General features: G+C 36.2%; 2 protein-coding genes across 7 annotated transcripts; both read right to left on the reverse strand.

The window, feature by feature from the left end:
* Positions 1–141: 141 nt before the first annotated feature.
* Positions 142–4,235, reverse strand: LOC105332680 (homeodomain-only protein). The gene is made up of 2 exons (XM_011435357.4): positions 3,328–4,235; positions 142–622 (listed from the first exon to the last, which is right to left on the reverse strand). Exons 1-2 carry the CDS (start codon positions 3,502–3,504, stop codon positions 545–547), a joined length of 255 nt encoding a protein of 84 aa, XP_011433659.2. The 5' UTR covers positions 3,505–4,235; the 3' UTR covers positions 142–544.
* A 2,141-nt stretch (positions 4,236–6,376) lies between these two features.
* On the reverse strand, positions 6,377–25,041 carry LOC105332681 (ankyrin repeat domain-containing protein 55). Of its 6 annotated transcripts, none has more exons than XM_011435362.4 (13): positions 24,836–25,041; positions 16,769–16,900; positions 15,461–15,591; positions 14,853–14,962; positions 13,708–13,768; positions 13,110–13,238; positions 12,643–12,827; positions 11,940–12,076; positions 9,138–9,559; positions 8,774–8,791; positions 8,298–8,553; positions 7,840–7,948; positions 6,377–7,560 (listed from the first exon to the last, which is right to left on the reverse strand). In XM_011435362.4, the coding sequence occupies exons 1-13, from the start codon at positions 24,873–24,875 to the stop codon at positions 7,125–7,127; spliced, it is 2,166 nt and encodes a 721-aa protein (XP_011433664.3). In that variant the 5' UTR covers positions 24,876–25,041; the 3' UTR covers positions 6,377–7,124. The 6 variants fall into 6 exon arrangements, with proteins under 6 accessions (XP_011433664.3, XP_011433665.3, XP_034327728.2 ...); XM_011435363.4 differs by lacking the exon at positions 24,836–25,041 and adding an exon at positions 23,907–24,229; XM_034471837.2 differs by lacking the exon at positions 24,836–25,041 and adding an exon at positions 22,075–22,268.
* Between the last annotated feature and the right edge of the window lie 1,847 nt (positions 25,042–26,888).

The following is a 26,888-nucleotide window of genomic DNA, read 5'->3' on the forward strand; positions in this document are numbered from 1 at the left end:
TTGGTGATTACTGTCTAAAAACTGAAGAAGTTTATTTCACAGAGTGTTTTTAGGTTTTACTATTTAATTTTTGGTATATAAGGCCCATTGCGATGTAGGTGAGGCAAAATACAACATACAAATAAATAATAAAAAGCAACCTCTCTTTGCCAACAAGTTTAATAAAGGTACATACACAATTCTCCAAAAGCATTACAGTCAACAATGATAATACTATTTGCGTAACAGCGATAAGGTTCAAAACTCGTAAAACAGATCCATATACATATAACATTCACCGTCATAAAAGATGGGACTGTGGTATGTCAATGAGGCATGTGGAAAAATAAATAATCTAAATGGAAACGAGAAATGAGATGACGACGCCCTAAATCCTTTTGCCATTTTCTCCGCATAGGATGGTGAGTTTATTTTTTTCTGACGAAGCTAAGCCCTGGGTTTGTAAATCATGACTATTCACTTGTTTAGTGTTCAAAAAATCCTTAAACACTTTAAACTCTGAGAAGCACCGAACAAACTCTCGCAAAGTCGCGCGATGACATCATCAGTCCATGATGGATCGGGAATTGGCGGGAAGTCCCTGTTGCTGGCGCCAGCAGGCCAGGCGATGCTGATACCACAGCTGGAAATAAAAAACACAGGGTTAAAAATCTGGTATCCAAATATGGCGGAACTTATATATAAATAACAAAGTGGAGTATTCCTTCCTTCAATGCTAATTTAGAAGCCAAGGTGACGTTAGAAATCGAACCAGGAAGGTTAGATTTGGGAAAGCGGGACAAAGCTCTAGATAAGGGGATAATTTTATATATTGAGACACTGGCACTTGACGTTGGAATTGTTTTCTTCTTAAAGTAAAATAATTTCCTTTACTATAATAATAACTTGTCTAACTATAAAAAGAATTATTTGAACGCCAGGTGCTTGTGAATTGGAAGTACAGTTCAGCCTATAGGATGTATGCATCACTGTAAATGTCGGTCGGAATAAAACAAGCAGGATACTATTATAGTACGGTATGATGAATGTACTACTGTGAGTGTGAGATTATCACAGTGAACTGAAGTGTTTACCTACAATAACAATCGTACCATGTCAATTCACCACCGTCAGAGTGAGGTACTCTTGGGTTGCAATGACATAAAAATACAAAAAACTTTTTTAAATGTTTTTGATGTGTATATAGCGAAACCTAGTGAGTAAATACAGATTGTGCTAAATTAATTATCTTGAGCTCTGGGATTTTGGTTTGTTAAAGTCTCGGAATTCTTGGAATTTGGTCCAAGATTACTTCAAAATACGCTTGTTCAGGTTCCCAACCAAGTGCCTAAATAAATTAGAAAGTTATTCCCGTCTTTTAAGGGAAGTCGCAGGATTTTTCTTCTCTGAAGTTTTAAATTTAGTATGAATTTGCGGAAGTATTATGCCCTAGTAGGTCCGTGATTGGCAAATAAACCCTTTTATATAACATTGAACGATTAGGGATTTCCCCTATCTTTGTTAATTTTAATACAGGTGCAATTTGTACCTATATTTTATAGCAATCCCCTGGGAAATCTTTGTGATGTTTGGGGTCAAGAATACAGGGCTTTTATTATTGTAACGGGCGCACGGGTTTATTGTACCCCGCTAATGTTGCGATTTTCTCTAGGCCACCCAGTGATTTGTTTGTTCAATAAACATTAAAGAGTGATTAGCTATTAGTGGTCACTGAAGTGACCATCGAGTCCCCCACCAAGAGTGTTACAGCGTTCTAAATCGTCGCTACAGGCCAGATTAATGCCGGAAGAAAAGGCAAGGGGCAAGGGAACCTGTGATTTTGACATGACATGCTATGCTTCAATCAACCGTCAGATCGCAAGATTATTTAGACACTTTCCCCATCCATTTGATGGTTTTCTCATATAAAATTGTCAAATTAAAAGACGATTTATGTCAAATTTTGCTTCACAAGAGTTTTTGAAATAGTGACTGATTCAGCATTCTGAAAATAAGCATGAGCGCAGTGAGCAAGAATGATAAAAGTAGACGAAGCATTTCCGTATCAGAAACCCACATATTTAGGGTTCCAGTTTTGGAAATAAATAATTTCTGATATCTTTTTACAACCATTTACATAATTATACATGTATCTGCAGGCACACTTCCCCGTTCGTTGTTTTTTTCCCAAGCTATTTTTGTCACCCCGATTCCTCATTCAGATTTTCACCGCAATCCTTCAATAAATTGTTAACAGCACATTGTCTACATAATACATCGAACAAGCCAATATGTATTCAAAAATAAAAGACGATGATTAAAATATTTTCCCACAAAAAATAGAATTGATTTTCCCACCGAGTGTTTTGTGTAATACTACAAAAACTTAGTTACCGCAAGAATGAAGCAGAAAAGAACTGCTGTGTGTGTGTCGACCCTAACAAAAGACTTCTTAGTGGGGCGACGAGCTTTGATCTCCACCGGTGAAGAATCTCGTCTAATTTCAATACACAATTAATCACGTTGAGGTGAGAATTCTCTGATGCCATTGTTTCGGACTATCGATGAGGCGGTGACCACTGGGTCAACGGCCGGGATTTGGGGGTCAGCGGTCAAAATTCAGAGGGTGGGGGTCAGTGGCCGAGGTTTGGGGAGTCGCCAAAGATACGTGTACTCGCTCGTGTACAGAGTTCGTAGCACACGGCAAAAGTCGGGGTCAATTTATCATCACTTGGGGATGACATCGCCAGCATCTCTGGGTAAAAATAGACCCTGTTCAATGGAAACATACACGCCTTATGTACACAACGATAAACTCTGGTGTCAGCTTGCACTTAATGAAATCGAATTGAATAGATTTCTAATCAGAAATGTTTAATTTTGAAATGTTTGTGTTATTTGTATTTGCACTGTTTGTTTTAGTACGGTATCTGTTTGTCAAGTACATTTGTATAATGCTCGATGTTGACAGGGCCTATGACTTTAGATATAGCGGCAATACATACAGGAAATCGATAGGTATATTTGTCTTCAATCCAGGTAAATCTGGAGATGTGTAAGAGGGATTAGGCTGACATTTGTAGAGATAAGGGGGAAGGTAAAACGTTCTCTTTCAGGACGTAACCGGGGTTTGCTTTAACATGACAAAACAGATTGTCGGCTATTTTAGACGTCTGATTTCGTACGGAATCGATACGTCTTCTTACAGCATGGTAGAACCGTGTAAGACATCTGTTGCATAATTCAAAGCCCTGGTTAAAACAAATCAATGACAATGCCTGCGCTTGTCATCACGTTATTCAATTCTGACTCATTTTGTCAAAAAATACACTTGTCTTAATTTCTCACCTTGACGTCCTCTTCGGAAAGCCCTGCCTCTGCCGCTATGAGGGTTAGGTCCAGGTCCGTGGGGTTCCGATTGCTGGAGAAGTTGGACTGTAGAACTCTCTCCTGGTCCTCCTTGATCTTGGGGAGGCGGGTGGAGGGGGTCAGCTGGGCTTGGATGTTAGCATTACTCACTGACATTTTGTCGGATCCGCCACATACAAATCAATAAACTTCTGATCTCTTCGTCACCAGATTAATCAATAATCCGTGTACTAATTCTGTTTCACTTGATATTTATATGTAAAGTGCCTTGACCTGTCCTATAAGAATCTGTCACATCCCATCAATTAGCACGATTTGATCTTTAATTAATTATCCTACGTCCGTCTTGTCCACACGACATTAATACATCGAGATGTCATGGATATATCTGGAATAGCTCTCTCGTCAGGTGCGCGCTGATGTCGCTGGTTCACGTAATGTTTTGGTGTATTGCCGTTAATCCAGCAACTGTGTCCCCGCTATCCAAGATCTGGAGCGGATTATCTCGCGGGGTTTACCAGGCTATTTCAAGTTCCCCGGGCTATTGAAATGCTTGGGTATTTCTAATCCGCGGCACTGTTTATAAGATTTCCTTAAGTAAATATTGCCTTCACAATCAATTGGTGGGTTCTGAATACACGCGCGCGGCGCTTGTGTTCTATCGACCCCCTGACGCTGCCGTTGTCGATCTATCGATCAGAAGGCCGGGTACATGGAGACGCAGAGAAGTTACAGCCAATAAAACGGCTATGTGACGACGCTTAATTAGCGTGTAGTTTATCTCTTGGTGGATCTAATCATCTATCGCACGGCGGATCTAATCTCTACGACCCGCACACACTCGCCTCGTCTTTAATGTTTTAATTTCTGTTTTCCATTGAGTAACTGCACTGTGTGTGTGTGTCATATCTTACAATTTTATATTCGTGGAGCCCCTTGCTCGTACAGGTTCCCGCTCCGTCAAAAGATCACAACCAAGGACATTGATTCGCTAGCTTTAAATGCAATTGTTGATCCTGACTTTGATGTGACAGACCATTAAATTTGATTATACTTCCCGAACTCAAAGGCGCACTTTGAAGACTTTAGAATAGTGCAGAGAGAGAAAAAGAGAGAGAGAGAGAGAGAGAGAGAGAGAGAGAGAGAGAGAGAGAGAGAGAGAGAGAGAGAGAGAGAGAGAGAGAGAGAGAGAGAGAGAGAAGGAGGAATGGAATTGACATTTGCGCGGGAAACACCCCAAATTTCACTTTTATGATCATGAATATAGACCACTAGCAACGTAGCTTGCCATAATATATTGAGTTTAGTTTCGTTTAGTTTCGTTTATTTTATTCCTTAAGGTCAGACGACACGTTCCTCAGTTTTAGATAACTTTTTCCAGGAATTTGTTAATGGTTTACTACTACTTTGACAAGCTTTCTTGCAAAAAATTAGGGTACCTTACCAGGTATTTTTGCAAAATACTAGAGTATGCAATTTCCTATATAATCTTCTTGAAAATACACTTGAATTGCTGATATAAAAATAAATACATCTACAGCACAGCGAAACTCACTATATTAGAACTACATCTCCGCCGGGGCGGGGCTTTGAACTCACTTCTAGAACCTATACGCTTCTGGCACTGAGCCTCACGGTTCTAACCAATCGACCATCTAGACATATACCAAATCCAAGTAAATTTTGATCATTTTTAAGGTAATTATAAAATTAATATTTTTTATTGGAACTCTTCGTTACGAGGAGATACAAAAAAGATTCTCGAGAAACAAGTCGTCTGACCTTAAGCCAAATGGCTCGAGAGATTGGGTTTAAAACAGGTTTTAAACAGATTATTGTGAGAGAATGAAATAGAACGAATTTAGCAGACTGTTAAATGTAGTTAACTTGAAGCTCTACTAATATAGAAAGATAAAGTGCCATCGCATTTTGATATACGGATTTATTAGTTGAATGCATGGATTATTTTATGGTTATTTGTCCAACCCACGCCCATCTGATTTAGATCTAGAAGCAGCTGTTGGCGTAACCTTAATTTGAAGTACTTTTTATTTCAGACGAATCTCTATCTTCATTACAGGTTATACTAAATGAGATTAAAATGAAAAATAACCAAACGGTGCTGATATACACTTTACAAAAATGCCCAGTACACATGGTACAACCAAGTTGTTACTTACGATCATTTGAGATAGTACGTCTCTGGAATATTCAGCATAAAACACCAGAAAATTTACGTTTCCTTCAACTGTCGAGCGGAAAAAATATTCAGTAAATCATATTATCTAATAATTAGTGTGAATGTTTTAAAGTTAGATATTATTTTTCGATCATCGCTGAATAATTTTGTGACAACACAGGAAAAGATGTGACGTTTTCCGGGACCTATAGTATAGTAGATTTACGTGCACATCGTCTAATCAAGTAAGGTGTACGTATTTTAATTTTTTTTTTCATAAACTGAAGCACTGTAGTAAACGGGAAACAGGCTGCGCATCATCGAGTTCTTCAACTGATTTCTATATAATAAAACTATACAGCAGGATGTTTACTGTTAATTGTTCAATAGTGTATTAATTAAATTAAGTGTATAAAAATCAATTCATTATACATGTATTTAAAAAAAATCTGCTAAATATTGACTTATATAATATTAATAAAACTATACTATAATATATTATTATTGAGTGATATACAACAGGAGGCCTAGGGGCCACATCACTCACCCGAACAACAATAGCCATAAAAAATCAGAAAGATTTAGACCGTCTATATAGTATCAAATACAAAATATCTAAATTTAGCTTCTTTTTTTATTTTCAATTTTTTCTAAACATATTATTAAGCGAAACATTGAGCTCCTTTTGTTGTTTCAATTTTTGAGAAGAGTGTATTTTAAAGATTATAAAGACTTCTGAAAAGTTTACAACAACAACGACGCAAATGACAGAGAACAGAAAAATTCTTATTTGAGCCCTCAGTTCAGGTGAGCTAAAAATTAATTGTCAATTACTGTTTAACAAAAACATTATATTGTAAAAATCATTTTATTTCAACAGTTCAATATAGATATATCATAAGATCATACCAAACAAGTAAGACTATAACAACATCAGTCATAACTGTCGGTAAATAAAAGTCCCATGGGCCACATTGCTCACCAGTCATAACTGTCTGTATATAAAAGTCAGAAAATGTTGAACATGGCAACACACTCTGTCTGTCTGTCTGTCTGTATCATATAAAAATAGGACAAGGCAACACCAGCAAAGTTAGACGTAACCATCTGATTGTCTGTCTGTATCGTAAATGAATAATAAACTGATGATCTCACACATCAAATATTGAGGTTTGTGTCAAGCATACTAAAATAATGATGCATAAAGTTAGAAACATTTTTGTTTACATGTCTGTCTGTATGAACATTTTACAAAATATTGAGACCATCCTTATGATAAATCAAAAACTATTGTATATTAAAAAAATCCTCATGTATGACATAAAGATAGTAAATAAATATAGTTACAAGTTAGTCCATCAATAATTTCACTCATTGATCATTCAGAATTATGCTTATGAAAATAGAAACATGACTCAAAATGGCTGTTAATATTGATCACACAAATGACTTTTTCTTAAGATCACTTTCCTTACTATAATTGTCAGGAGGGAGATCGACTCATTCAGACCTTATTCCTGACCAAGGCTCTGGCTGAGATTGTGTACCGGTATAAGATGCTTGTTGGAGTTGTCTTTCTTCAGACTCTCACACACGTTCAGTGAAGCAAACTCTGAATTCTACGATCCATCGTTCTTTTCTCCATCTTTGAAATCTGTGTGGGGCTTTGTGAACCCATGAGTGACATGGATTTAGGGGAGCCGTAATGAGTGGGTGTGATGGAGGTCAAACGGACGCTGACGTCACTGCGTGCCGATGACAGGGCAGATCTATGACCCGACACAGAACTCTGAGATATGGAGGACAACCTTGATCGCTGACCGGACGACACAGACAGGAAGTCATTCTGATCCCCACCTCCCAGTGTTGAAGAGTCTTGGGAACTCCCCGAGAGCTGGCGCTCGTAGGAGAAGCCCGGGGCTGGGCGGACCTGTAACCATGGAGACATACCCTGATGGAGGGACCTGGTTTCAGCTTTGTATTGTCGGTGAAGATGTTCTTGCGCAAGTTGTGGCACGGGAGAAGACAACCCACTGTAAAAAGCAAGATAAACAATATACAGTAAAGCTTGGTTACATAGAACACTTACAACGATATCAGTTGCATTACCCTTATATTAAAATTGAATTAAAAATCTATCAGAAAAAATCAAATCATGGTTATGACAAATAAAGATATCCAAGGTGCTTCATTATAGCAATGTTCACTGTATACATGTAATAACTGAATCAGTGATTACATGTACAGATCATTCATATTTTCTGATGTATCTCATAAATCAATGGATCAGAGAGAGGTGTGGGGGTACTGACCCTTCCAGCGTCCTGTAGGAGTTGTAGGGGGGTGAGGCGTTGGACCGAGGCACGTCCTCCTCCCGGTAATCTGAGGAGGGGATCTGTAGAACAGGGGGAGACTGAGGACCTGTCAGGGGAAAGAGAATAGGGAAAACGATCAGAGTGTTTAATATATTATGCACAATTCATTGGATAGTAAGTACTAGCAATATGGTGACATAAAAAAGTTTGTTTTTTTTTAAGTATGGTTTCATAATTTTAAGCTCTGAATACATTCTAATATTGTTCCCAATGGCATGGTTTTTAGACAGCATGGTTCATAGACATGAATTTGCCCTATTTTGAATTTACCCCAAAATCAGTGGTATAAATATTCCTTTTTTATGGGTGCACAGTTATACCAGGAATCTAGCAAACCATATTAATTGTTTATGCTTATGCATTCTCAAATAATAAAATGGAGCCCGTCTACTCACCTGGTGACTTGATTTGAGGCACTCTGAGGGGGGCTAAGTCTTTTGATGATTTCCGCGGTGGAGGGGTTTTGGGGAGATCCAGGGGGATGGGAGAGGGAGGTAGAGGGGACATTCTGGGGCCCATCACAGGGGGTAGGAGGTTACTTGAGTGACCGCTGACCCCAATGTGGTGGTTGTCGTGGTGATTGATGTCCTTGATGATGTTGTACCCTGCATGAAGGTCATAATTTTCTTCGAAGGTTGTTGATGCTGATGTCTGCAATAAGTGTTAAATTCATCTGTCAAAACTTTATGCTCATGAAAAATACTACATATATAAGAACTGAAAAAAGAAAACCTGTCAAACTCAATGAGATTCTATTGTGCCATGCATATTGAAATTATAAGCTAAAGTTTAACATTAAACATGTAATCAATTTCCTGTAATAATTGTTAAGATGTTGATTTTGGTACATGTAGTTAAGTTTTAGTTTTACCTGTCGTTGTGAAAGTTTCTGTAATGAAAATAATTAAAAGTCCGATTAGTATCAATTGCACCCATTATATATTCTGGTGGCATAATTAATAGAGAGAATAAGAATTTTAGAGTAAAAGAATTATTAGTCTTGTAAAAGACGTTTTTATCCTTGCTCAAAATAAATTGCTACAAATTTCCAAATTGAGAAACCAGACTTAGTTTGCCATTGTCAGTTGAAGTTTGTTAACAGAGAGTAGGTAAATTGAAGAAAAAAACAAGAAGACTCAGTTTGCTATTAATAGGTTAACATAATAACGCTGTTACCAGAGAGAGTAAAGTTAAATTTTAAGAGGTTACATCAGAAACAAAGATGGCCGCCTGACCTTTTTGTGTCTCCTTGACCTTTTCCTCTGTTTCAGCAGTCCTTGGTCATCTTCTTTCGTTTCGTCGAATGTGGACAGAACAATTTTTGGGACCGTGATGCTGGCGGGATTCTCCTGTTGAACTTTTTTACCTTCCTGACTCTGTGCTTTGGAGGGCTGCCGTGATTCCTCCCGTTTGGCCAGTTCCTTGAGGGATCTCTCTGAATTTGTCATGGACTTGTTATCAAGAGACCTCATTTCTATGGAGTCACTTGTGACATCAGAGGTAGGGGTGGAAGAAACTTTCCTGTTACGAGGACGGAACAGTTCCTTCAGCTTCCCGAACGGATTCCGCGTTGAGTCGCTCTTTTTGGCTTTCGGTCGCCTGTTCTGTACGTTACTTGATTTAATTCCCATCTTCTCCTCCAATAATCGAACGCATTCTGCCAATGATCAGGACAGACAACATAAATTGCAGTAATCAAAACATTCATTTAGTCTTGTATTTAGGATTTTAGAGCATATCTCCCACAAAGAATATATGTAGCATTGATGAGTTGTGTTAATACCAGTCCACTCTGCTGGTAATGTTTTTAATGAAATATTCGTTATAAAAGAAATCATTTATTGTGAAGATTAACAACACGACCATCTAAATTCTTTCTGTAATGACTAATGTGAGAGAAGCTCCATGTTGTTTTTTCATTTGCACAATACACATTTTAGTCAAGATGGTATGAATTTACAAATTGGTCCCCAAAAGGTCTGGGAACATGATACCTGTACTCTAACTGTACATGGCTAATGCAGTACACAAAAGTGTTGTAAAATTAGAACTACAGTTGTCTCAAAATGTGCATCCTACTAACAGTTGACTGGATAAACCTCTAAAAGTGGTTGACTGCTAAACCATTGAAGCCTACATTGTATGGGTTTTTAATACATAAAATCATATTGATCATATAAATGAAATGTCAAGTAAAGTATTGTAAAGACAGCTACGAAAGTACCTGTACATCTCTATTAATAGAAACCCATTAGTAACATCTTAATCTTTTGTATGTGTTTTGATACATGTACAACATAGCTAGTTTATGTAATTTGCATAGTGAAATATTTGGTGAAAAGAAATCATATTTATATTACTGTAAATTCCTTATTTTACACGAGTACTTAATTCTGCAATCCTGCTGTTTTGATTCAAATAGAAAGAATATAAAATCGCGAATGAGAAATTTTTATCCTGATATATTATAGTTTTCAACTCTCAGAAAATAAAAAGCGAGATTCTAAAATCCGCAAAGGTTGCATCTGGCAATTTAACGTGAATATTAATTCCCGTGTTTCATTAGGAATCTACAGTATCTAATGAATTGTCAAGTAATGTTAACACCATGAGCTACAAAAGGATATATCTCTATCAATAAAACTAAATAAAAAGCGATGCAGCTTTAGTGTGACAAGACGTTCAGTTGTCCCTAAATTTGCGTACTATATCATTGACAAGCATTCCTCTTGAATAACCATATAAATGTGTGAGCGAGTGTCCTGAGTTCCCGTAAGATATTAATATAGTAGGAAAGAAGGAATATTGAAAACATATGGCTGCACCAGGAATCGAACACGGGACCCCTGTAACTCTAGTCAGGAGCACTACTACTGAGCTATCCAGGCCGATATCCACAGTCCATATAGCCCCAACTACTACATTAACATTCTCGACCAATGATGTCAATTTAAATCAAGCATCCTAATAACCACGCACAGGAATGTCTGAACAAGTTTCCCTGGTAACGTGGAGTCATAATGCATCCCAAAACAGAAAATAAACATCACTGACCGATTGATAATTGACATCTTGTTTGCTTATGAATAATGTAATTATAACTTGTGTAAGCTAGAGAACTTGAAGTAAGTTCTATAGAATCCCCCACTTTTAAATAACATAATGAATTGATATTGATTATTTTATCTTTGATCATGGTGTATGACAAATGCACAACTCTTGCGGGACATTTTGATTTCTGCTTCAAAATCAATACTCTTTTGAAGTAGTTCAAATCTATCTATAATAAACAAATAACAAGTGATTCATGAATCAGTGTTAAGGCCTTAAACACAGATAAATTATGATTTCTTTCCTTTGAGGTATGAATTAGACAGAAATCGATGTTTACTTGGTGTTATAATGAATCGAAGGTTTTCTTTTGAATAACTGCAAGTATTGTCACATGTTATTTGGAACCAGTTGGAACAGCGATGGTATTCATGTATTAAGAAATATGGTTGTTAAATACCAGTTTAGGACAAAACATACAGCAATATAACTTTAAATTTCATTACAATTACTACAGAATTGAAATAAATTTCATTAAACTATGTTCTGTCGAATATGACTTAGCTGCAGTGTGTGGTAGCAAAACCTATCTGCTGGTTTATAATTTTGTTCAACTTTCATTTGGAAATTCAGTGGATTTGAGGTATAGGACATCTCATATTGTGACATTCAATCCCTAATGCAGTCTTTTTTATCGACAATCTTTATGCTCAACAGCACAATATGATGCAGCATCAGCTATTTTTTATCTTTCAAAGAATTTTTAAAATGTATACTATGGTTAGAAATTGAACAATTTGAAAATTTTATTGCAGTGATTATGATATTTTGAATTTGATGCACTTTATTCCACACTTACACTACTGTATATCTTAAGGTGTCCCACACCATTGAATAGGAAAAGATGTCTGTCTAAACATATGTCTCCCTTCATGTGAATTGAGTTTCCCTGGTGTTTGGGAGTGGAAGGGGGAGGGGGTCCTTACCTTTGTGACCTGTCTGTCTGGCATAGTCCAGTGGTGTCCCTCCCTCTATGTCCTGGGGGTTGGGGATGACCCCCATGTTCAAGAGAACACTGACACACTGGCTGTGGCCCATGGCTGCCGCCCAATGAAGTGGAGTTCTGTTAGACAACAAATGGAATCTCCATGATAAAATGTACTCTGTCTGCATACTGTAAACGTACTACATTTGGCTGTGTATTCTATTTAGCGTTTCTGGTGGAATGCGCTTCCGCTAAATCAAGTACATCATTAAAAGCCATGCATAAATATAAAAACAGTCACATTCAGGAATACGCTAATTCAAATCCACACCAACTTGTTCAAAAACTAATTTCCGCAAAATTCCGTACACGCCAAATTTAATATGTTTACAGTATACCAACACATTATTTTGAGTTGATTCTCTTTTTTTCTCTCCCTCTCTCTGTCCAGGATTGTTATATGAGGATCTCTCTCTCTCTCTCTCTCTCTCTCTCTCTCTCTCTCTCTCTCTGTCTCTCTATCAGGAGTGTTATCAGGACCTCTCTCTCCATCTTTGCTAGCCAATGGTTTCTCACAAACTTTGTGTGAGAAGCAGTGCGGGATCAGAAATGCTTGGCTTGCAAAGATTCTCTCTCTCTCTCTCTCTCTCTCCCTCTCTCTCTCTCTCTCTCTCTCTCTCTCTCTCTCTCTCTCTCTCCTTTACCTATCATCAGGGTCCTCTGCCTCCAGATCCATCCCCTCCACACTGGTCAGTTCTCGCAGCAACAGATAATGCCCGGCTGCTGCAGCATAGTGGGCAGCATTCTTACTGCTGTTGTCCAACTGGTTGGCAAGCTTGGGCCCCTTACAGCATTGCAGCAGAAGGTGACAACACTCTACACTGCCCTTCTGTTAACATGTGACACAAATAATTCAAATTCGGTGTTACTGAGCATGAAGTATTGTGGTGTCAAAAGCATATCTTATCAATGATGTGAAGTTGGGTTTTTTTAGTGTCATTCCCCCCCCCCCCCCACTTTTGTTGCAAAGTAAGACATAACCATAACCATAACCCTTTTTTTTATTTTTTGCTCATTCAAGATTTCTGACAAGTCTAGCCCCCCCTTTTAATTTGCTTCCAACTACTGGTGTATGAACTATAGCAGTGTTAGAAGCATTGATTGGTCATACCTCGGCGACCCAGTGTAGCGGGGTTTTTCCGTCGATGTCTTGGGAGTACATGTTGGCGCCACTCATCAGTAGAAGCTGTAGGTGCTCCGGCCGATTGTGGAAGGCGGCCCAGTGGAGAGCAGTCATCTTCTACAACATACAGCATAGAGTGGTACATTAACTGTATTCAGAATATCTCTTGTAAGACATTTTCTACAACATGTCTTAATGGAAACTATATTCCAAAAGTGATGTTTCAATTGTATCTTCTGAAAACCCTTTTTTAACAATCATCTTAGAAAATTTAACATGTCTGAACAAAAGGTTCCAACTGAAAAGCTGTATTATTAATATTATGTATATTAATCATTATATTTAAAACCTATGGTATATTTGATTGTTTTCACTGCTTTGTCATATAAACTCTATTGTTGACCCTTTTGTAGGTTAGAATTGTATCATAGTATGTTCCACTTTTTGACCTTTGATGATTTACCTTGACCTTTGACCCTAACCTCAACAAATGTAAAATGTACAAATTCTTTCAATCAACTGTGTATAAAGTGATTCTATCCCCCATAAAATATAGTTTTTGTTGTGTTTGAATCTTGTGACTGACCTCATTGTCATGTATGGCTACTTCTTCCTTTGACAGGGTCTGCAGCAAAGCCCCAATTATTCTGCAAGGGAATTAAGACTTTTACAATAATGAAAACATTATTTCATATCCCACTTCATTTCACACTTTTAATTTTCTGATACATGTACAATTTTCCATGTTAATGTAACAATAATAATTGATATACAAGTTTATCAGATTAAAAGGCTACAATATTGCAGTGAGTGAAAACCAACCAGGCATGTGCCACAGTGGATATTAAAGGGGCATGGTCACGATTTTGGTCAAAAATTATTTTTCCGATTTTAATATTTACAATGCTTTAAAAAGGCATTTTTAATAGGCAACCAAAATTTGAGTGTCAGTTGTTGAGTTATAAGCAAGTTACAGAGCTTGAAATTCTTGGATATGTAAACAAAGCATTTGTTTACATTTTGAAAGTTGAAGTAAAATTTCAGTTTTAAACCTAGAAATAATGAGTTAAATGTTAGGCACTGTTTATCAATGCCTAAAATAAATAAAAAGATAGACAAATAAGCTGGAAAAAGGTTTTATGCTGGTATATTGAAGCTATGTAAACAAAAACAGGGCACGAGACTTGTTTACATAACAAAGAATTGTGAGCCCTTTATCTTGCTTATAACTTAATGACTGACTCTCAAATTTTATTAGATCATTAGAAATGCATTTCTAAAGAATTGTAAATAATAAAAACTTAAAAACAGAATTTGACCATAATCGTGACCATGTCCCTTTAAGGTGGTATGAGACACCTGTTGATATCAATGTGGAAAAAGTGCATTACCAAAATTCTTCACTGCTTTACAATTTTCAAATTTTATAATATTTGACTAAAAAATATGTTTTAAAACTTTTGGAAAGGTAAATTCATAAAAGCCCCAGTGGGATTCAAACTCATGATTTACAGATTTGTTGTTAATGCTCTAATGCATTGCGCTACACTGTTAGTTAACAATTTTGGGAAGGAAAATATTGGTAAAATTATACTTGATTTTTTTTTTTTTTAGGAAGTTAGTCACAACATGCAGGTGGCCCATACCATCATCATACAGGAGAAGATTCAGGGGGAAAAACTCATGTCATATAAATTATAAATCATTTGCATTACAATGGTAAGTGTGTACCTGACATCCTTGTCATAAGTCGATGCATGAAGTGGAGTCCTTCCTGATTTCTCAGCAATGCTTTGTTTGGCACCTTTCCTCAGCAGGTATATAACTCCCTCAAACCAACCCTGTATATCAAAAACAAACTAACGGTACTAGAACAACTCTTATAATCACATCATAAACACACAAAATGTAATCCAAACCTTCACCTGACAAATGATCCAAAAGTAAGTCACTCCATCAAATCAACCCTGTATTTAAGGACTCGGATAATCCCAATTATCCTACAGGTAAGTACCTTTCCCTTGTTTAATTGTTTAATTAAACTTGCTTTGTACTGGTAATAAATGGGGGTAAATTAATTACTTAGTACCTTCAGGCCATGCTGACCAGAACCTAACCTGTGACTTGTCCGACTAGTCCAAGTACATGCTGATGGATTACTGATCGGTTGTAAAAAGAGAAATCACCACATCTTTGTCTAGTTGCTATGACAACCAAACTTGCTGAATCGCTATGATTTCAAAACCAAGCTCTATAACTATCATTAGGGTGGACTTTTACCAATATATATATATATAATATATACATGTTATCGGTGTTTTATTGCTGTGGACACTGACTTGATACGTGGCTAGGGCCAGCGGTGTCCGTCCGTGGCAATCCTTGGTGTTGATGTTACCCCCCATCTTGATGATTTGTTTCACAGCTTCCATTTCCTTTGATTTGACAGCATGGGCCAGGGGAGTTAAACCTGTAAAACACCATATTAAAGTGTAAAAACTAATTTTATGTCATATTATCTCCAGGTATATAAGAGTAATATACGGTAGATATCATTGTCATATCATGAAGAGACATGTATCTCACCTTACTCTGACTGAATACGTAATTAAAAACTTGTTTATCGCAAATTTCAAGAAACCAAGAAAGAATACTTCAAACAACTGTAAGTTATAAAATTGATATTACCACCAATTACAAATTACAATTGCACTTAGTTTCACCTTGAATCATCATTATTTTTGAATTTTCTTTATATTATTTGAATATTTTATTTGTACTTATGCATCTTATAATTTGATGGATCTTCATTTAATTTTGTTATGAAAAATATTTGCTATAAATATGATAAAACATGTTAAAAATTTTGCCAGCAGGGATCTAAAAATTACTTCATTATAGCCATAAATTCGTTATAGCAGTGTTTGTTATATACAGCAATTTTTTACAGGTTTATTTAAGAAACATTGCTGGGACATGAACAAGAATTTATTATATCTATCTATAAACAAATTTCAAAAGTATACATAAGCTAGCCAGCCCAAAAAATTGCCACATTGTTCAATTGTTAAACATGCATATATTTCTCTTTGTCTCTGAGAACTCTTGTAATACTCTAAATTGACAGAAATAGGATACCAAAAGCTGTTTTCCAAACTCATTTTTCTGGCATAAAGAAACACATTTCTTGGGTGTATTGATTATTTTTCCACCAACAACACAGGTAAGCTTTGTATTCAGAAATGAAACAGGATCTTTGTCATTGGTTTTTGACTAGTCTTTTTATATGTAAAAGTCTCCAGGTATATTTATCATTTGACATTCAAAAAAACAATGTTAATGAATTGAATTGCTACAGAATTACTCCTGATATTTCATAGCACTATGAAATCATATAACATGGGACCAATTTTTGTGGATCTTCTATGGGGATGTCATTTCTTGGTTTGTTGCATGGGTAAAGGTAATGAATAAAGACCATTTTATTATTTTTCAGAATCCTCCTATTTAAAAATAAAAACAGGGATCCCCTCAAATGACCTTGACCTATTATTTTATCTCTATCAAATTATCACCATCAGTATTTTCCTAGATATTTGATGGGTCAGTCTGAGAGACCCTGACAGTTAACAGATATTTTCTATTACCTTCACTGTCCTCGAGTTCGAGAGAACTGGGGTCACCCTGAATGGCCTTCACCAGGGCGATGATCTCGCCTCTGGCTGCTGCTTTGTGGACTGGAAGCTGTGAGTCAGTGTCTACATCCGCATCAGACCCCTCTGTAAAGACAAACAAATCTCAACAATTTAAGTCTGAGTGGCCCACTCTGAAAATCTGTGTTAAAAGTGTTAAATCAAATACCATATAGCTGGGGTTCTGTTGCATGTCACAAAATTTACAAAAAAGGGAAAAACTCTTTTTTTTTTTTACTTGTGTCTGACAGTAATTTTTTGTAATATAATAAGTTTTTTAAGGCAAAAAATAATGGATTTCTACATATCTAATATTTTGCAATATTTTCCAATGTAAAAGTTATTGCGAAAAACGCAAAAATTAGATCATTGGAAAATTTCCGCATACATGGTACAATTGATATGGTTGTATATTTAGATTGCCCTGGGATCACATAATATAACACCTCCGTTGAAAATTTAAAAAAGTACACTTTGAGGTAATTTGAATCACATAAAGAAACAGGGAGAGAATGATAACATATCACATTGTGACCTACCAGGTACTAACGAAGACACACAAACAAAACCTCCCACCTTCTATAATGAACCAATCAATGGAAGTGCGAGGCACGTAATTTCTGGGCACTTCTTGTTCATCTGTCGGTGAACATTCACTTTGTTCCAAGGATTGATACCTCATACAGAGGATGTCCTTTGAACTATCTTCTGCAAGTTCTTTCCCAGAATCCATCGGTCTGCGAGTCTATCCCATGATCCTCGACAAAATGTCGACTATCATTTCACTTTCCAATTTCTGTTTACAGTTGACAGTTTTAATCCCATGGACAGCCAAAACAACTGGGACATATCTTGTCAACATTGAAATAAACTCTTCAACATTTATAAAGTAATCCTGTGAAATTTTGAATAAGTTGATATCATTCCTTTATTTCCTAATTTTAGAAACAAACTTTCTGAACTTGAAAATGATTTTGACTCTGTCAGAACCTCTTAACACAATAAAAAAGGAAACTCTTCGACACAGAAAGATTTGTTAAAGTTGTTTTGTACTTATAGCTTTTGTATGTATAATATTAACATAATCTCTTTCTTCCAGAGATCTGTTAAGTAGGTATTAATTCTTCAGGTTCATTTAATATGATTAACAGGCTGACCATTAACAGTCAGACACCACTTGCTCTGGGTACCAGGAGTTGTTTGCCATTTCAACGTAATTTTCAGCTAGATTACTCACAATATATATGTTATACAGTATATTAAAGCCAAGATTTTGTACACAAATTGCTGCCTTTGACCCAGCAGTGCCTTTGATTTTTGAGATAAAGGTGGACTTTATACCGATTGATTGGTTGTTCCATGGTTAGATAATAGATTAAATGGATGACTGGTCAGCCATTATAACATTAACATATTAACCAAGTTTAATTCTGATAATCCCATTGTTTGATCCACCTGGGTTAATTTGAGGAGGTTACCCTCGATCTGTGACAAATTCCCAGTGTTGACAGTCTGTGTTCATGGTAGAAACATCAAGGGTATGTTCCAGTTCCAAGTGATTTATTCAAGTAAAATTCTCCATATTGCTGATGAAATTCTAAGAAATTCATTATAATGTCATCTCTCCAAGGACACCTGAGAGTCATTGATTTTCTGAGTATTTTAGTTGCATCGCACAAACTGCAGATTAAAAGTGACTAGTGAACAGACAAGCTCTTATTACACTATAAGAGATACTGCCTGAAGCGCTTGTTGTGCATATACAAGTGACTGTACATACAAAAATTATAACAACTACTGATGAAAATCTGGAAGTTGCTGACACTTATAAAGGGAGAAAACTCTTCCCACTGTTCAGAAACATCACTGCTATATAACAGGATCTGATCCTCTGTGTATCTCAGTGACCAGCAACTAGTTAATGATTGTCATTCCACTTCATTTTCACTGGTTTTGAAAAAAATAACAATTACAGAGTGTCCCCAACCTTGGTAACTCTTTTGATTGATATGAAAAGTACCTTAATGCAAAGAAAAGCAAGATGCATTGACAAATATCCACTGATGATTAGGTAACTTAGATGTGAATATGTAACTTAGATGTGAATATGTAACTTAGATGTGAATATGTTACATTAAACGTTTAGACTTTATCAAGTTAAACTTATCTATTACAGTGTTGTTATAGATTAGTTTAACTTGATAAAGTCTAAACTTTTAATTTAACAAATATGTAACTCAGATGTGAATAGGTAACTTAGATGTATGAATATGTAACTGGTACATTCTATTCTTGGTTGTGTTGATTTTTAATTTAAATATCAGACATAATGAGCATCAGGAATTTGATATGAACCAATTCTTGGACATTTGACTGTGATGATTGAAGCTCCAAAAATCTGCTAGATGCCATAAATACAAAGGAAGTGTGAAGCATTCACTACCGTTCTTACAGAACATTTGCAATTCAATTAATTTACATGAGAGAGAGAGAGAGAGAGAGAGAGGTTTTAGTCTGCAACATCAAAGCGATCACAACTTCAAGACAACTAAATACATGTATTATGAGTGATATATGTCAGTAGACTGACATAACAACTGAGAATGGGACTTACGTTTAGGTTGATACTTTTTATGATATTCGCGCTTCACAGCTGACATGTACACAGCTCTGTTGACAACAAAACCAGGAGATGTATAGTTAACGATTCCAGACTTCCGCCTCTTTAGGACTGTTACTGGCGGTACTGCCTTAATTCCTCAAATCAAAACATCACTCTCCATAGTTCATACAGTGATGGTTGTGTGTATATAGAAACAAACACATCTGACCTGTACACAAGTAAAAAATCCCCCCGATTGTTGTAGTAGGAATATTCCAATATCAGTCAAGCAAAAAACCGATCTTTAAACTCTGATCCTCGTTACTCCATTCAAATGATAATTGAGTTTTCCTAATGATCACGATGAACAGTCCTGTTTAAATACAGCAGGTAGTTCTGAAATCCCTTTGAAATGTTTAAATGCTCATTGATCTATGATAGAATAAAATGTCAGCTGATGAGAGCTTGTAAACTTGTCTAAGCCATCGCTATTTAAAAAACACATCCAATAAATGTTCTTTGGGATCCAAAAGGCTCTCATATAGCATGTATTGGGGGCGATAGAAATATAACTGATTCATTTTAAACTGTGTTAGCTCTAAGGTTTCCTATTCATTGTACAGTGCGTACAATATATTTACAGGTTGAATCAAATTTCTGAATTTAAGGAGGAAAAACCACCTTAGCAAGGGAGAGAAATTACAGGCAGGCTGAATTTAACTTGTCATATGCTCAGAACATAATCTTTAGGTCCTGTTAATGGTAACATGTTTAATAGATTTTTAGTATATATAAAAACCATGCAATATTTTTTTTTGAGTATTGAGCCAAGATTATAAGAAGTTTACCTTTGAAGCCTCCTTTCTGTAAAATTTACATCATTTACCCCCAAATTTTATCAATACGTTGCTAGACAAACTGCATTTAATAAATTCAATAAAAAGGATATTCCAAATTTTATTCTAAAACAAACTGTCATTTTTGATTAGAATTTACCAAATTTTGAGATTTTTTTTTTTTATTATTTTTGTTGCTATGATTTTGCTTTGCAAGGTTACTGTCAAAACAAATCTCATTAGGACAAAAATTGCACTGAGGGGCAAAAAAGTCAAATTAAAAAGCGGCATAATCAGAGAAATAAACACTAACCATCACCCCCACCCCACCCCAGGCTTAACATTTTTGAAATAGAACTGGATCGAGGAATTGAAACTATCACTTAGATCTGTTTGATCGAAAATTGACACAACATTTAACGTTAATTATCAGTGATATAACATTGACAATAATTAAGGTGGTATGGGACACCTGTCGATATTAATGTTGATTTAAGTTCATTATAATTGAAATACTTTTGCCGGTTTAGAATTTTCAAATTTTACAATATAGAGCCAAAAAATTTGTTTTAAAAAATTGGAAAGGCAAAAGTTTTAAAAACCCCATGCAGCGGGATTCGAACTCACAGTTTCATAGCGAACCCTCTAACCCACTGCGCTACGCTGTTAGTATTCTATATTGGGAAAGAAACTGTTTATAAAATTACACTTGATTTTATTGTTTATTTCGATAAACAGTACGTCACAATATGGTAGTGTCTTTAAACAAAAATTATCGTAAAATTAAAGATAGTATGTGTTTCTTATTTAATCACCACTTTGAATCGGAAAACATGTTATTTGTCTTTGCCTCGTCTTCTTTGAACATATTCCTGTACACAGCCAGTAACATACCAGAAAGGTACTCATTACTCATATCCAATAATTGTTAGAAATCTATTTCATTGATATTTGTTAACACAGTTCTGCGTGGCAGAAACTTGCGTGTGACGATTGAAATGAATGTGTGCAGAGAATCTCCTGAAACTTGGTGTGATTTCTCTTTGCAAGCAATGAAGGTGTTTGATCTGATATATGTGAACATCCCGCATGATATTATTGGCTGTCATAAATCGACTGGTCCTCGGTTTGATATCCGCCATGTCTAAACATCTTGTTCATAAATATAAGGTATTAAGCACGTGTCCACAAAACAAAACGCTAACTATTCGGTTCGGTCGGAGGAACTCTGTACCCCCCCCCCCCCCCCTCCTCCACACACAGTGGAAATACCAAGTCACCGTCTATTTTTGCTAAGCATAGTATCCTATAGTCAGTTATATGTTTAGACCTCATCCCCAATAGTCAACCTGGCTTGCACAAATTGCACAATAGTTTGAAAACGCAAGTCTTAAAAATGTCTTCAAGGCCGAGATACCTGCGTGTTCAATTATAAAGGATGCGGAAAAATCCATCTTCCGATTTAGACAATTCAAGTAAGTATAAATAAACAACAATTAATGCTTTGACGTCTCGAGTTTGTTTTAACATGACTGACATAAATCCATATTTTATAATGTTCCAAAACAATGGGATGGTTGCCTTATATTAGATCTTGTAGGCTAATTCTAAGTCTAAAGTTATATTCTAGCTGTTATTAGTATTTTGTTTTGATTTAACTTTATTTCAAAACCATTGAAGCTCCAAACATTTTACAAATTTTCACATGATCATCACAAATATTTTCCGGATTAAGCACCTTTACAGTCCACGCTTTTCCATTCAGAATGGAGCAGAATCGACACCACCCTCACCCCTACTCAACCTCTCCGTTTACTCAGTACCTTGGGTTTGTCCGTCCCCCTCTCTGTAGATCCACGCCTTCTTGTGCAGCCGCCTTGGAGTCCACATTCAACACCTCCTTGGATCCGCTCCCTCATTAATACAGAATCCGCACCTCAATTAAATATAACGCTTAAGGATTTACGCGCAGCCTCATCGCTACATCCGAGATCTCAAACCGAACACACCCTTCGCACATAGTGTCCTATGGTGGACAGTATCGATAACAAACCGAGTATATGTTCTGTAGGGACAGGAATATACCATGTTGCCAGCGGTATCTTGTAAAGTGTTAGGGATTAGCAGAACGTGCACCTCTAATAACATAAGAACTATACAATCATTATATACGCGATAAAAATTAAATGTGCATGCTTGATTTGCAAGAGCGGTGTATGTGTGGGTTAGGTTTACATGTAATACTTGTATACTATAGTTAGTAATCCTCTGAATTAACCTTAAAGGGAAGTTCCATACAGTTTAAGAGTTTTTAAATCAAACCTGTCCAGCAAAAGAAAACAAGACAAGTTAATTGATTTTTTTAACAACACAATTTTACTTAGGTACGCTTGATTAAGTTTTAAACAAAGGAAGAAAACAACGTTGGGACTTTTAATAACTTCATGGATCAATATTTAATAAAGATGTTAAAACTAAACTTGCATGCACATTCAATGTACCAAGAAAGAAAAACTTGCACGGGTTCAGAGACAAGGAAATACAGGTTCAAGGTTTCAGGTCAATGGGGTCAAAGTTCAATGAAATATTACGGTGTTAAATATTTCAGATAATAGGAAATGATTTCAATGATTAGGAAAAACATGCATAATCGTCAAAGTGCGTGTAAATCAAAAAGCAATGTCGAATTTCAGCAAGGGAAATAGGTCATGTGTCAAAATCATCAGAGATGGCCGTTTTGGTGTTAACTTTATAGCAGAGAATTGCAGAAAGCAGTGACTAAATCATGACGAGGTAAAACAGAAGTTAGGACTTTGAAGTATGATGTATGTATCATAAAACCTATGATGCAATCCCAGCTACCACCGTGTCTAGGTAGTTACGTTATAACAAAGGAACGCGATCCTAAACTTCAACGTTCTCAAATATAGACATATCATATATTAAACTTTGGGAGGTTTATTATTCCGTTCTATGAATACCAACCACCGACTGGTGGTTTAAGAAAAAGGAAATGAGATCTTAGGGAGGCTCGATGATCAACAAATTAACCATCAGATGTGACTTAAACTTTGACTTTTGGAATTTTTGGCCATGAACTACCATTTAGTGAAGAGAAAATCCAAATAGTCGAACTTTAAAATGTGATCACTTTCCAGTATCTTCATGCAGAATTCTTCTTCCAAAGAAGATTGAAAAAAGACTAAAAATGGCCACGACCATCGAACCCTCTTAAACTCCAAGGTTCGCAAACATCGAAATGTCATATAAATTACAGTAGTAACAATTGGACATTTGTTCTAAAGTTCTATAAGTACCAAGCACCGACTGATTAAGCCGAGTACATTGTCTCAACTTTCAGCCCAGTTATTATACAAAAAACAGGAACTGGTATCGTTTTTCAAAGAAAGAGTTCCTTAAAATCAGTCAATCGAAAAAAGGGAAATGTTACTTGCTATGGAAATCTTAAATGCCTTTAAACACACAAAGAGTTGCGCCCCCCCCCCCCTGCACTCCTATACTACGAGCTTGAAGTGCTCTTGGCTGACCAAACATGTAAACATATGTAAATATATACAAACATAGATGCCTATCACTGACACGGCGGACGTGGCCAGTTCAGTTTTCCCGGCTTCCTATATCGTGACTGACTTACCCATTCTAAGCGACGCTAACCATAGCTGTTATCTCGAGGGATTCTCGCTTCCCGGAACTTCCTAAGGGTTTCCAGTGAGCTCCATGTTCAGTCGGGATTAGCTTGGAAGCATGACGTCAGCTGTCTTTGTTTTAGAGTTCAGCCGTTCTTCGTTATAATTACAGACCCCTCGTCAGACAATTAAGATTTGGTCCTTTTTGTGTCTCCATTGTGATCCGAATGATATTAAAGTTTCAGCAGTGTGGCGATAGGATCGATTTAATATCAAGTATCGCCAATACTGTTCCAAATTGACGGGTTTATTTTCGAGACATTAACACACTCCTATCAGATACAGGGGTTTAAATAAAGTCATGATTAGTTCAACAAACGAATTTCTGAATTCACGAACTTTTAAACAAAGATATTTCAACACAACACTCGATCAGCAAACATGAAAGTTAATAATAAACTGGGAGATTGCGCAATTCACAATGTGTATTGTAGGTGAAAATCAGGAATACTTGAACAATTCAAATCGAACAAACGTAATCGTCATTGGTTAGGATATGTCACGTGACCTCAATATTACATCGGTTGGGGGAACATTGGGACTCTTTTTTAAAAGAGACTGACCACATGTCAACATTGTCATCTGTGATACTAATATGAACGTCTAAAAGTGGTTTTAAAGAAAAAAAACACAAAATGTTTTTCGAATGGCATTGAAGAACTTAAAAAACGTGTTGCAAAAAACTAAGCAACCCATTTAAAGCAAAAACAAGAGCAGATAAAGTAACTGGATTGACAGACACAGTACCGACACAGGTACTAGTATACTAGTATATATAAACGTACATGCGTATATGTACTCTAGCTTGTTATGGATTTCAACACTGGGTGGCTTTCTCCATTACCTGGCATCTACCTGTAGAAATGTCGACACTTACCTCCAATATAGTCCAGGTGCCTGTCGGAATCAAAATCCATGTCATGTTTCCAAATAGCGAGAACGTTACTGCGGGTAGCTGTGTTAGCAATATGTTCCTTTAATCAATAGTGTCACCAACAGCACGGCTTGCTGTGTTTGTCTCATCAACCCAAGTCCTCCTCCACTAAATCCCGGGGCCTGGCATCAGCCAGCGCCGTAAAATCACTTTTTATATTTGCATTTCGGAGGCGATGCGAACTTAATTGATTTATTGGCCGTGTTGGTTCAAGGTTTCCAGTATCGTTCATCACGCAATAAGTAACGCTCATAATCTATACAATCTCTAAATTCAGACGAAACACGACCAGGTGAAGGCGAGTCGCATCATCTCACGATTATCAACAGAATTGAGTTGTTAAGAAGACAGTAAACTGGAATAAAGAACCAGTCCATCGCATGTCCAGTCTCTCTCACTTCCAATCCGATTTCTCAATTCTTTGGGGTTGCCATTTCTTTGACTACCTTAACTGTTGGTACAAGATACAAAAGATGCCATCTCCGATATTCCGGTCTATACACTTTCTACACTTAAAGCTGCTAATATTTTCACCTTATCAAAGAAAAGATATGCATAATAAATACACATTGTGTAATAATTACACATTGCAAATCGCTTCATCGCTAATAACTAGTCATTTAACGTCATATTTCTCATTATCTGTTTTCGTCCGTCGTGCGTTAACAGTTCCAGATTTTTCTCTGAAAATTGCAATAATTGTCTTGACCAAATGAAGCATCCATAAGTGGTCAGGGTTCATGTGTGAGGGTGGATTTTTATTTTTTTGGGATCATGTTGTAAATATAGAGCAACTCTTTTAAAAACTTCTCCTCTGCTACTAGGAATTGAACATTAATATTAAGTCAATTGTTACGTAGGCAAGTATAATAAAATACCGGTACTTTCACCACAGTAGTCAGTCATAGACATTTTCGTTCTATCACATGAATTGGGCTTACATTTGTATTTTAGTTTCTCTTAACTACACCTTACCAATAGAAATGCAATAATACTTCCAGGTATCAAACTTTTCTTGAAATTTCAGTTTGCCAGACGAAATTTTTAAAAATTCGTTTGATTCTCTTCCAATCTTTGAATTTTGGTTTTGATCAACACGAGTTTCTTTATCAGTTACATTATCATAATCTTCGTCGGAATCGTGTCGTACCCTTTGGCTCTTTGTTAAATTTGAAAATGCTGGGTTTTTGTTACATGTATATTTCTGAAGTAGCCTACATGTTTTACGACAGAAACATCAAATCAAACTCTGTTAAAAATAATCTATCTCAAGTCAGTATATATACATGTACACACAAAAATGTTTAAGTTCAATAAATGGTCCCTTATACAGTATGCCTGGTCAATGGTTTTAACGAGTACCCCCCCCCCCCCCCCTCACACACACACACACACACACACACACACACACACCCCCCAAAAAATATTACAGAATACATCTAAATCTAAATTCTTTAGTAAGTTGGTTAATAGGTAAGTTTTTGAAATGATTTTTCTAATTGTACAATGGGCCATCACTCTAGGTTTGTGTTGCGTTTCCCATTAGATCATAATTAGACTATAAATATATCAAATATATGGATCACAGACCCACTCGTTCTATAAAAGACATTGATGTTCTAAACAATGACATTATAACATATATACATGTACATCGTTTGCAAACGAATTTTTAAAACAATTATCAGATGTGTTGATATTTTTATTTTTCAATATCTAATCCATTTTGATACAGACACTTTACCTGTCTTATGCTTATATATATATGATATATATGATATTCGCCCATTTTTTGTTGTTGATATATTTCGGATTTAAGCCATGAATATATTGCAGGGCGAACCCAGGGAATCTATCCTCGCCATCCTTACCCGACTCCCCGAAAAAAATCATTTCGATATTTTTCATTTCAAAAAAATAATGTTTTTGATTTTATTGTTTAAAATACAGAACTTATAGATGTAATCAAAGCCAAGGTATGTTTCGTAGAAGTTTA

This window comes from Magallana gigas, chromosome 8 (assembly GCF_963853765.1).
Source record: "Magallana gigas chromosome 8, xbMagGiga1.1, whole genome shotgun sequence".
NCBI lineage: Eukaryota > Metazoa > Mollusca > Bivalvia > Ostreida > Ostreidae > Magallana > Magallana gigas.